General features: G+C 40.7%; 1 protein-coding gene across 1 annotated transcript in view; it reads right to left on the bottom strand.

Annotated features, from left to right (window-relative positions):
• Nucleotides 1-6,388: 6,388 nt before the first annotated feature.
• Nucleotides 6,389-13,065, bottom strand: part of CCDC82 (coiled-coil domain containing 82) — a 15,614-nt gene continuing 8,937 nt past the window's right edge. Inside the window, exons 7-8 of the mRNA XM_009282057.2 lie at nt 8,041-8,226; nt 6,389-7,475 (exon numbers count right to left, since the gene is read on the bottom strand). Of these exons, the coding sequence (XP_009280332.1) occupies nt 7,410-7,475; nt 8,041-8,226 (252 nt within the window). The 3' untranslated portion in view covers nt 6,389-7,409. The remainder of the gene's footprint in view (nt 7,476-8,040; nt 8,227-13,065) is intronic.

Here is a 13,065-nt window from a genome sequence, read left to right as displayed (position 1 = left end):
CGGGCCGCCGCTCCGCGGGAGGTATTTGCATGGGAGGAAGCCAAGGAAATCCCCTTTCCCCTCCTCGCTCTGTACCTGGGTGCCGGGCCGGGGCGCGGGCGGGCGGTGCGCCGCCTGAGCAGCCGCCGAGGAGCGCAGCCTCCCGCTCTCCCTCCTCCCCCGGCGGCGAGACCTTCAGGCGAGTACGAGGGAGTTCTCAAATAAATCACGGCGCTGCGCTCCTCTACCAGCTGGATTTCTCTGGAACAGACGGTAGAAAAACAAGCAGTGCCTTCTAGGGCGCTCTCATGCACGGGACGAGCGCACGACACGAGGTCAGGCTTGGGATGCGGGAGCTCCGGGCTCTGACATGAGCTTCTTGGGCGTCCAGGGCAAGTCACGTAGCGCCTGCACTTTGGTTCCTCCCCGGGAAAGCTACAGTCTTGGTCCTTCTCTTGCCCGCCTCCTCTGTTTGGAGCGGGGGTGGCCGACTGCGAGGTTGGGGTCCTCGTACTGGCCTTGCTGCAACTGGCAGCCGTCAGGTTCTGCGTGTTGCTGTAGGTGAGCTGTGAAGGAGGATGCAGAAATATCTGGGAGCTGGTCGGCTTTATTAAAGCAACACGCTGTTGTGCTACTGTGGCTGTGTTATCTGAATTCCCAAATACCTCTCCGGGAATAAAGATGGCCCCCAAGCATGCAGAGACACATCCCTGATGGAAAACCTTTGAGGTCTTTTGGGACTCTACACTCTTGTATTAACAAGGGTGCATCATCTCATTTAGAAAACCTTTGAGGTCTTTTGGGACTCTACAGCCCCTAATACAAGGGTGCATCATCTCATTTATTTCTGCAGTGGGTCCAGTCAGAAAAATACACAAATTTCCTCACAACATACAGGGAGCATTAAGCTGAGGATGAACTAATGACAGCCCTCTCAGGTGGTTTTATCCCCTTCCAAGGTCATACAGGCAAAGGCTTTGAATACCAATGATGAAATGACGCATTCCTGGAAATTCCCCCAAAATGCATAAAAGTTATGCAGCATTGGACATACGGGAAATATGAAAGCCCCCGCTTTCATGCCCCCCATCTCCTTCATGTTGCAACAAACATCCACGTGGGTTTCCAGGATCTGGCGCTGTGAGCACCGGCCAGAGTCTCCAGCACATTCAGACCCACGTTTGCCCCAGCAAAGACTTTGATTCTTCGCTGCGGGACAAGGTCTGGGGAAGCCAGGTTTGTGGGTGTGCTACGTTCAGAGGAAGGCATTATTGCTAACAGGAAAAAGGGATTTTTTTGTTTAACCTTGAACAACTGAGGAAGAGTGGGTTATTATTTGATACATAACGGTAGCATGCATCTGTTGAGAACAATGGGCTGGCATAGTTGGAAAAAAATACGAAATTTTAATGTTTGTAAAATATTAGACAATGTTACCTTTGCTTCAGGCCTCGCTATGGCTTTTATTTGTTCTTCATAGCTCAGCTGTCACTGCTGGGTTTAAGAGGGTCAGTCACAGAACGCACGTGTGACAGCAACACACGACCCTCATGAAGAATAAGCAAGGGTGTTTTAAACGAAGTCTTGGCTGGGGTTTTCAAAGTTGCTGTGGAAGTGTGAAATTGGTGATGCTGCTCCGGAAGATATCAGGGTAGCTGCAGGAATTCTCTCTCTCTTACAAGATTTTGTGGAACTCAGAGCATGATCTTTCAAACCAAAGATTTTTGAATTTTAACTTCAGACGTTTAAGATTCACTTTTTGCCACGCAGCACCTCGTGTGTTTTGTGGTTTAACATATCCCTTTCAGGGCGAGAGACAGCTGGTTGCAGGGCTGCATTGCAAGTCCGGGCCGCTCAATACACAGCGAATGCTGCCCCTGGTGTTTCAGAGAAGGAAATACCCTAAATCATCCCTCGGCTGTTCAAGTTTTGTCCAGAAGACTCCGGCGAATGTTGCCAGCCCCTGGATACCACTATCATTTTGGTTTGGCTAGCTGTTGGTTTTCTTAAAAGCAAACGGTTCTTAACAACATTGTAACATCGCTTGCGATTCGTGTGATAGGCATTCTAATACACACATGCGAAAACATTAACATAACAGGTCCTGAATAATTAACTACCTTTTTCCTTCTGTCTACATTGATTTGTGACCTTTTTACGTGATACTGTAATCTCACATGAGCTGTCATGCTTGAGCATTTTTCCTGTGTGAATTCACTACTGCTGCCAAATCTCTGAGTTCCCTAAGTCAGCAGCCCCTTCCAGATCAGCAAAGCACCTATTTGTGCTGGGTTCACAGCCAGGAATTCTCACCGTCGACATCCCATTGTGCTAATAACTTTCCAAAAATGGAACAAAAAGACTGTGCTGAACCTATGTCGCTTAAAAACTTGAGTACGTGCTTAAATCTAGGCGCATACCTCGTTCATCTGTGTTTAGAAATCACGTGTCAAATTACTTCAAAGTTATATTAACTCTACTGGAACGGTGCATGCTTAATATCAGTCCTGTGGAGGATTCTGCAAACTAGAGCTTTGAATTTTCAGCCATTTCCATTATTTGCTTTTCAGCGAGGGTTCTTAGCCATTTTGAATGATTACAGTTACACATACGTGTATTTCCTGGGGTATTCCCAGCTAGGCAGGCTCACGTACCATGCCGCTCACGTACCATGCCGCTCAGCTGGTAAATTGTTCAACTTTGGAGCAGAGTCTGACTGCACCTGAGTCAGTTTTCTTGTCCTTCAGTTTTGGGCACAAGGTGCATGCAATTACTGCTCTGTTTAAACTGTAAAATAAACCATCTTGAACACACACCATTTTTTTAATTAAGAATATAATCCCCAGAGCAATCTAAAGAAACCGTGTCTACATCTTATTTAATAAACAACAGGGAAAACAAAACAAAACAAAACAACCCCATGCCATCACTTAGTGCCTAGAAAAATACCAAAATTCACATAAACTCTTCAGAGAAGCGGAGTCACTGAGGGGGTTATTGCCAGGTTCTTCCAGTATCATTTCACATATTTCTTGTATTATTCCTTGGCTGGTAGATCATACTTTCTTACATTCTTTTGTCTCACCTCTAAATTCGGATTAGAAATTGGTACTTCTTATTTCTCAAAGCAGAATCGGAAAGCCAACTTTGTAAATTCTATTTTGTGTGTGCTGGATATTTCCCTTGGAGTGGTATTGTATTTACATGTGTTTATCTAACACACCCACTCTGTTTATCCAGACAGACTTAAAGAAGGATAAAACTACAAGTCTTTATTTATCCAAATAAAAGTAAACTAGAGGAGTTAAGCACGGGACTTGCCTGTAATTGCCTGCTGAACTGCTAGAAATAGCTGCTTTTTGGAAACAGGAGAAGCCTTCACTGTCGAAAAAATGACAGTAACAGCTATCTACTATTAGCAAAGTTTACCATCCCATTTGATCCACAAATGACTTTCTTTCCAAAAACTGAGGGACATGGGGAGAAAAATCACTTCTTTTCATACTCCACTGCAAGAACTGGACATAGAATATAGACCGAAAAGGGCCTCCTCTCCCAGAAGTACATCACATTAGTAAGCCTGATCCTGTGCATAAATACCTTGTGTGAACTTTATCGCTATCACAGTCTCCAGTTACAGAGCTTAAACTAGAGCAGATTATCGAAACATTACAGGAACTAAAGTAATTTCCAAGTATGATCATTAATCACCCGCGCCACATCTAATCACATACTAAGCTCTCTTCATTGTTCCATTAAGACAGGTACTTTATCTTAATTAGAGCTACTACTTCAAAAATTAACACTGAAGACAATTAAAAATGGCCTATCAGAACAAACATTATATTCTCTCAGCCCCTAACTCCACTCAAATTCTCTAATGTGGAAAAGGACGTATGAAAGACTGGTCAGATTTCTGATTTCTCCCATCATTAGATATTTGCACAAATTTTTTCTGCTAGAACTATTCTTATTGAGTATTTCAGGGGGTCTTCAGAAAGTCTCAGGGGGTAAGAGTCCTCTTTGTACTTCATGCTGTACAAGTACTAGCATTTACAGCCTGTCCTGGAAAATTTGATCTAAATTTTTACATATACGGCTCTTCTAAACAATCTTTTCATTTCCTGTGGTGTAGAGAAATGTAAACATGATGTAATGATACTTCACATTCTCTGTCTTGTAGAAACTCTTCAGGTAAAACAACAGCCACAAAAATATTGTCACTTCCTCCAATCTCAGCGAGGGGAATATCAAAGTCTAAGAGAGACTATACAAACACAAATATTACGTCAGCCCCTGCCAAGCCAAATCAGTTATCAGTTTCCTACTGAAATAGAAATCAGTGATGTCAATTCTAGGCATTTTCTTAGTCCAACTGGTGATGTCACAGAGAAGATTAGTAAACCTATGGAGGCACTTTCTTCCAAGAAACTCTACCAGGATACTTTTGTATCCCTGTTAGAGACAGAAAAACATAGACCTGGAAAAAAATGCCTGCAGGAACGAGAAAGAAGTAGATAGCTCACACTTTTTAGGTGAACGAAGAGGTGAGAAACATGATCTGGGGTGTGGTAGGTATCAAAAAACGAGTAAAACTAATCATTGAACAATTTGCCAATTTTTCATTTTCAATCAAAATGTATGTATTCTTGAAGCATTATCAGTAATCAGCAAGCCAAAATTTCCCAAACTTATTTTTTAACTTGGTAGCAAACAGTTTCAATGTGGCAAAATGAGAAATCGACCATTCATTTTGATAGCAAAATTTTTAAATAAAAATCATAGAGTCTCGAGAGTTTTCAGAAAATTCAGAAGGTAGCAAAAATTAAGACCAGTCAGGAAGGCTCTGAGAGGGCATACTCCATTACGTGGTACAAAACTCATTTATTTCAGAGCGGTTTTCCTTTGTAGGAATATAGTTACACCAAACATAAATGTTATTGTTCTAGAGAAGCCAACAAAAGTGTACAGAGATTTTGTTAACAGAAAGAAGTGGGACATCAAGGGGCATTACTTTTCCTAAAAGGGATATATTTGAGACGGATTCCTGAGTACTTTTAAGTTGATGGGTGTGTTCTCACCAATATTCCCAGAAGAACAGGGATGAAGAAAGAAGAATAGAGAAGATTTCCTTCAGCTTTGGTAACCAGGGAGATAGGTATGATACATCAAATCGCAGAATATTTACATATCTAACTCACAGTTAAGGTATGGAAATAATATCTTCAACATAAGTTTACTTGAGAGTAAGTCTCAATCTGTTTACTGGTATTTTTCATCGTGGTTTGTAAATCTTGTATCGGTATGTGGTACAAGGGAGAACTGATGACACTAGCTCACTCTAATAGCATATAAACCATTGCTGAATTTCAACCCCTTAAAATATAAAAGCAGTTCATTTCTTACAATGAATGCTGCAAAAAGGGTACTGAATGACAAATCTAAGGTACAGTTCCTATGGAAAAAAGCCAACAGATGTTCACCATTAAGCAATACACCTGGCAGCAGTTGCCTAGCCAATCAGCCTATCTGTTACCAGTAGAGTGGCATAACGAATATGGGGATTTCTTATGGACAAATCCATGAGAAATTAGGTTTCATTAGTTTTGCTTCTGAGAGAGCAACTTGTTAAAACAATCTAGAGTGTTAACAGTATCTTCCCTTTCACTAAGTTGCTCAGCCACAAAAGGCTAATAAAAGAGTATGTGCATACAGCAGGAGGTTCCTAACTGGATTCAAACCCCTGTGCCCTGCATCTTATCTTAGGCTACATCCAATTAATTTTATATGCAGCACAAAGTACAGGGACAGAATCATAGAATGGTTTGGGTTGGAAGGGACCTTAAAGATCATCTAGTCCAACCCCCCTGCCAAGGGCAGGGACACCTTCCACTAGATCAGGTTGCTCGAAGCCCCGTCCAACCTGACCTTGAATGTTTCCAGGGATGGGGCATCCACCACCTCTCTGGGCGCAACCTGCTCCAGTGCCTCACCACCCTCAGAGTGAAGAATTTCTTCCTTATATCTAATCTCAGTCTACCCTCTTTCAGTTTAAAGCCATTACCCCTTGTCCTATCACTACATGCCCTTGTAAAAAGTCCCTCTCCAGCTTTCTTGTAGACCCCCTTCAGGTACTGGAAGGCTGCTATAAGGTCTCCCAGGAGCCTTCTCTTCTCCAGGCCGAACAACCCCAACTCTCTCAGCCTGTCTTCGTAGGAGAGGTGTTCCATTCCTCTGATCATCTTCGTGGCCCTCCTCTGGACCTGCTCCAACAGGTCCATGTCTTTCCTGTGCTGAGGACCCCAGAGCTGGACACAGTACTCCAGGTGGAGTCCCACCAGAACAGAGGAGAGGGGCAGAATCACCTCCCTCGACCTGCTGGCCACGCTTCTTTGGATGCAGCCCAGGATACGCTTGGCCTTCTGGGTTGCGAGTGCACATTGCCAGGTCATGTCCAATTTTTCAGAATGAACAATACAGTACTTAACCCTTCCTAACGCCTCAAAAATCTACTCCCCTGGCCCCAAAGAACTCTGATTTGGGCTTCATGCAATTCAGGTAAACCATGCATCATGATTCTGAGTAACTCCTACTTTCTGTTAAGTTACACTGGAAGAATTCTTGCTTGCCCACATTCATCCATTCTCTTAATTTTGTAGTTACTGCAAGTTGTTGCCATTACATTTGCACAACGTAATTTGATGTTTAAAATCTCACTAAATTGCCCCAGCTGCTTATCAGAGGCAGCACGGTGGGCCCAAGTGTTCATTTAGATGGCTAAGCCAGACTCAGGCTGTATGACGCCTATAACGTGACTCATCACCTACTCTCTGAAGAGAGGAATGACTACTGTGCTGCCTATGTAGTCAGAACTGCAGAATATTTCCTCTGTTGCCTTGCAACAGGCTATACTGATTCCTCAGAGGGGAAATAGATCTTTGCATTTGGGTCCTGTTTATTGTAACTATCATTCTAAATGGTTGGACTTACTTGCATAGAACGAGCAACAAGGAAGGTAAGATGCAAGTCATACATTCTTGTATAACATAGCCTTACCTTTCCAAATATACCTACTTCAAAAGGTCTTAGCATCTCCTACCTTCCCTATGATGCAACTCAATATAAACAGGTGGAAGTTTTATTTCACAAGTAAACAGATATTGAGATGTTATTCTTAAGAACAGAAGGAAACTTAAAGTGACCTATGCAGTAAGACTGGAAGGACTGATTTGGTAAAACTCTGGGTTATTACTGACACACATGAGAAAAAAAGATACAGCACATTCTCAAACAGTAGTTTAAAGGTATACGGATTTAAGTATAACACAGCCTAAAAAGAATATTGAAGACCAAGCAGAGATAAAGTGCATGCAGATAAAGCAGGCCATTCAAATTTTTACAAGATGTCTTTCAAAGAGCTGTATGACCACTTAATCCATTTTCTCTTCTTGGAAACTGTCTGCATCATTCATGTAGTCTTCAAGATCATTGTACCTCTGCAAGTAAAATAAAACCTGTATTATTTTATCAATGTTTAATAACTGAATTACATAAAGACTGCTTTTTCTTTTTCTCCAATACATTAACAAGCATGCCAATAACAATTCAAAAGCAATGGTATCTGAAAGCTTTCTAAATGCAATTGTCCTACAAGTTGTCTTAAAATAGTTCATAAAACGTTTCTGAATAATTCAAAGTACTTCAGCGTAAACAGAAGAGTAAAATATTCTTGCTGTGCCTCACATACATGTTTCCAGTCTTTCTAAGTTACAGCTTGAGTTTGTTGTGTTGCTGCTTTCAAATGAAATAGGAGCCTGCCCGCCACAGCCCAGAGATCATGCAGCTGGCAAAAAACTTAATGTCAAAAGTTGACACAAACTCTATGTGAACGCAGCAGCGTACCACTGTTTGACAGATTGGGTCAGCAGAAGTGGATGAATGGTTAAGCGGAGTTATATTACTGAAGCCCAGTAATTCAGAACTGATCAATTAAATCAGATGTTTTATCTCAGCTTACTTTTATCTACTTGGAAAAGGATACATGAAATAACTCAGTCGTACCTTCTGAATCCACCCACTGTCTTCCAACTGGCTGAAAAGCCGTTCGACTGTGTCTTTGACTGGTTCATCCTTAACACCATCCAACTCGGTAACGGAGCTGCAATCCACATACAACTTGTATTTGAAGTGCTTCAAATGATGATAAACTCTTGTACGATTTGCACACACCATGCCAACCTTCAAAACCTAGGCCAAAGTGAACAAATCATTCTCTCTGATAGAATTGTGATTATCTTGACAATATAAAGAATGGCTAAGTCAGTCTAGTAAGATTTTATCAGTCAGTCTAGGCAGATTTTTTGAATAATGAAATAAACAGAATGACACTACATGCATAAAATCAGCGCAAAACCACGTAGTTTTCACAGCCACAGCAGAACAATTTTTGAGCAAGCAGGCAGCCAGCAAGTCTATGCAATGGCAGCTTATCAGTACCGTTTTCTTGCAAACACAACCATGTTTATAATTGGTAGTATATTTCCTATCTCCTGGTGGAACTTTGTTACAAAATCACTAACATTTTAGACAACCATCATATTGTGAAAGCAGAGGAAGAGAAATTATTTGATTACTTTTGCTTAATATGTACTACTTCCTAGGGACATGAAATACCAGTTCTAGCATTTTGTAGACTGAATAATACTCAATATTTCTTCAAGAAATACATATGAATACAAATAGACATATGCCTAGAAACATATATTTAATAGAGAGATTGGATTTCATAAAAATAAAATCTGAAAACCAAGGTTTTATACAATGCAAATGTTAATCTGCAACTGTCTGGGATGTATAGCTAGGCCATAATGCTGTAGAAATCAAAGCCTCTGCATCTCCCAGTTATTACCAGTTTTACTTCTACAATTTCCATGCAGAAAAGACAGAACCGTCTTATTTAACAGTTTTCTTTACAGCAGTATTTATAGATAAACAAATGGTAAATACACATGTAAATACATATCAGAGCATGGATTAGAGTAGATTCATTATCATCTATCAGCACTAACATTAAATACAGGCAAGTATTTGCACGTATCTTGAACTCAGATTTTATACAAAGATGTTAAGCGGTGAAGGTGTTTACCTGAAAATACTGAGTAATGTATTGGTTACAAGAATCTTTGGCAATCCTAAATCTTCACTAAGAGTATGTGAAATTGGAGGTGTGGGGAGGGAGAAAGAGTCAAAGTTCATCTGCATTTAAGGACATCCTGTGTTTCACAAGAGTAAGCTTTGTTCCATTTCTACAAGAGAAGCAGTTCAAGTACATACAATGGCAAATCAGAAGAGGAATCTATCCCCTGTAAATGACCCACAGGTGCACCGATTACTACTCCAACCCATGGAGACAAAGCCTAACAGGCAAGGAATCTACATCTGGCTGGTTTTCGGAGGTCAGGTTTTCTACACTCAAAAGCAACATAATTAATAACGTGTGTAAAGAAATTCAGCTCCTGGTACGTACAGGAGAAACTGATTTAGTTTTACTAAAAAAAAACCCCATCAATGTATCCTTCAAGGGCAGCATTGTTTTGGACTGATGTCTTGTCACACCTTTGCGAGTAACAAGCAGGTAAATAGCTAAAGGTCAAAGTTCTTTGCATCAGTAATGCAAGCTGCAATTGTATTGCTATTTCAGATTACACACACATGTATCAGAAAACCAACCATGTTATATATTGCAAAATGATTTCTTCTGAGCCACAACAGTGATACCCTTTATCGCTGCCATTGGTAATAATCTGAATACTCTTTTAAATTATGAGAAGGTTAAGTTTTAATCGATGCTTACAACCTACATTTTCAGGAAGCTTTTCTGAATGCATGACCAAATGTTTGCATCTGTGAGCAGTTCCCCAAAACACCTGACCTACTTGTACAACCTAGCACTAGCAGTATCTGCTGACAATGACAGTAACAGAAAGCATATTTATATTTATAAAGATTATATAAACTAAATGTATATTTGTATGTATTATTTATATATTTTCTTAAATATATGAATAGACTTAATTTCTTAAATATATTAACCAGCAGCTCAACCGATATAAGCAGGCATAATATCACTGAAGTCAAGAGACACACTCACTTAACTTTTGATCTGACTTACAGTAGATGGTTAACTGAAATTTTAACCATTTTGACATAAAAAATTCCTCTTACTATATTGCAATTCTCTACTGATCATGTACATGTACCTATACACAGCTCCATTTTCTACTCTCCCCAAAACTGAAAAGCTAAGGCTTGTGTTTGGTGCTATAGATGCTTCTGAAGTGCCAGACCTACCAACCAGTACATAACCTTGATTGATTCCAGTTTCCAGAAGTACCATTTCAAAAACTGAAACAATCAAGAACTGAGCTGTGGTGTTCCATAGAGCATTTCATAACTTTTCAAGTATCCCAAGCAATGAGGTGTAGCAGTTATCTGGAACATTATGTGATGTAAAACAGGAGATACCGTCTTGCATCAAACTGATGGCCCAGTTCTTCCCCTGCGACAACAGCTAGCAGGAGATATTTAGGAAGTTAGTATAAGATGCAGAACGAACACCAGAACAATGATAACATTACCATACAGCTTCTAGCAGTCAACAGTTAAGACTGTCTGTATCATCCCAACTATCACGTTCCATAGTGTGGAAGAAGCTTCCCCAAAAACCTGTCTAATCCCTTTTGGGACCCACTAACACTTTTTGCTTCCAAAGTATCTTGTGGCAATGAGTTTCATAGTTCATTTATGTGCGAGGTGTAAAGTATTTCTACACTGAAGAAATGCCAGAGGCAAATAGCTAAATATCATATAATGTAATTAGGTATTGTTTTTAAAGCAAGAAAGATTGTCTAAAAATACAATGCTATTTCAGAATGCAGCTTTGGAAAGAATCTCAGTACTGTACTCATTCTAATTTTTTCCTCTTGCGGTTCTCAGGGACTCTGTCCTAATGCTTAACTTATCTACTCAAGCTGGCCATATCAGCCAAAGTTGTGTTAAATCACTTTGTATGGAATGCAGGAGCATAGCCTGACAATAGCACAACATGTAGTGACTGAATCCATGTCCTCTAAACGTGATTATAAACGGAAGTAGAACACCAAGACTGAGAGCAGAAAACAGTTTATAATCGAGGTGACGCAGGAGCAAAGAAGCGTGGGGCACACCTATACCTCTAAACCGTTCGATTCTCCCTGACCATGGAGGAATGAGAATTGGCAGCTACACACAGAACAATCACTGCAAGCCTAAGCAAAACTGGAACAGCTGTTTCTCTTCTCTTTCTACTGGCAAAGCAGAATATTTCAGAGATGAGAGAAAAGGAAAGTTTTATGCAGAAGAAGAGGGTTGGAGGTCTGTTTTTGTTCTCTCCACATCCACTTTTCTCAGGTATTTTCAAATAAAACTTTAGAAAATAGTTCAACTACATGTTTCCATTCAATCTGATCTGTCAGTGCTGAACTGCCTTCTCTTTCAGTCAATTAAGTTCTTGAAGTGCCAGTTTTATGTAGCTCTGTGTGCCTTTTTTCTTTTTTCCTCCTTTCTTTTTTCCTCCTTTCTTTTTTCTCAATTGGCAGGACAAGTTGATCAACACACTGCCAGCAGAACTTCAAAGACTACTTGAGAACAGTACCTTTAGCAGTCTAAATTAAAGGTCACCATAAGAACACAAATGTTGCATTACAAAGGCACTATAAAAAATTACTGGAAAGTGCTCAATAACTCTCTCTCCTGGCTCTGTTCTACATCCCCTGAGCTATATTGAGCATGCACATGACAGGCATCTCACCAGATGCTGGGGTACACAGGGTAAAAAAAGCTCTCATTTTCTGCTGTTAAGCTGAAGAGAACAAAAAAGAACTAGCAAGTTAGTTCAATATTCAGTAGGATATTTCAAGTTTTTTCCAAAGTGAAAAATAGCCAATGCTTTATGTAGGACAACATTTGGACAGCAGTGAGGGAATTGCTACTGTTAGTTCCACAGTTAAGTTGGAAGTTGAGTAAAGATTAAATTCTTGTGCTAGTTCACTTCTTATTTCTGGTTAGGCAAGGCACACACTTCCCATGAAAAACTGAAAAGTTTTAAATTAGTGATCTACGTTTAGAGACCTGTATGTAAGGAAGAATGACTGTATGATGGACTGCAGTATCAGTGCTAGTATGATTGCCAAGGACTTACTGTTTTCCTGCAATAAACAAGAGGAAAAGCCTTGCTGGAAAAGCCTAACTCTCTTGACTATCATGCACACACAGACTTATCAAAACAGAGTATTAACAACTGCTGCTCAGAAGGGTCTGTAATCTATTTAAGAAAAAATGTGGCACAGATTTTCCTAGATTCTGCATTACACACAGAGCCCAATATGATGACATAATGATAATCACACTGACGCCCCTCAAATCTCTAAGTTATTGTGCTGGTTGTGGCTGGGATAGAGTTAATTTTCTTCACAGTAGCTAGTGTGGGGCTATGTTTTGGATTTGTGCTGGAAACAGTGTTGATAACACAGGATGCTTTAGGTACTGCTGAGCAGTGCTTACACACAGTCAAGGCCTCTTCTGCTCCTCACACCACCCCACCAGTGAGTAGGCTGGGGGTGCACAAGAAATTGGGAGGGGACACAGCCAGGACAGCTGACCCCAACTGACCAAAGGAATATTCCACACCATATGACGTCATGCTCAGCATATAAAGCTGGGGGAAGAAGAAGGAAGGGGGGGACATTCGGAGAGATGGCCTGCTGATGGGACACCCGCATGGTGCTTAGTTGCTGGCGGGGGTTAAACCATGACAGTCCCATCTCCCAGAGGTGAGAAACAGCACCACAGGGAATACATACTGCAAGTGAGGATTTACATAATGCAACCGTGTGAACAAATAAAACAACATTGTGACCAGCGACTATTAAACTAATATAATGAAAGCTTATAAAAAATTTATTTTAACACACTCTAGTCAGATCTGTCGTTATCTCAAACCCTTTGAGCCCCACGTTGGGCGCCAAAAAGGACTGTCATGGTTTAATC

This window comes from Aptenodytes forsteri, unplaced genomic scaffold (genome assembly GCF_000699145.1).
Source record: "Aptenodytes forsteri isolate BGI_AS27 unplaced genomic scaffold, ASM69914v1 Scaffold75, whole genome shotgun sequence".
In the NCBI taxonomy this organism is placed as follows: domain Eukaryota; kingdom Metazoa; phylum Chordata; class Aves; order Sphenisciformes; family Spheniscidae; genus Aptenodytes; species Aptenodytes forsteri.
The sequence above is the reverse complement of the archived record's forward strand: the minus strand, read 5'-3'. Positions and strand labels throughout refer to the sequence as shown.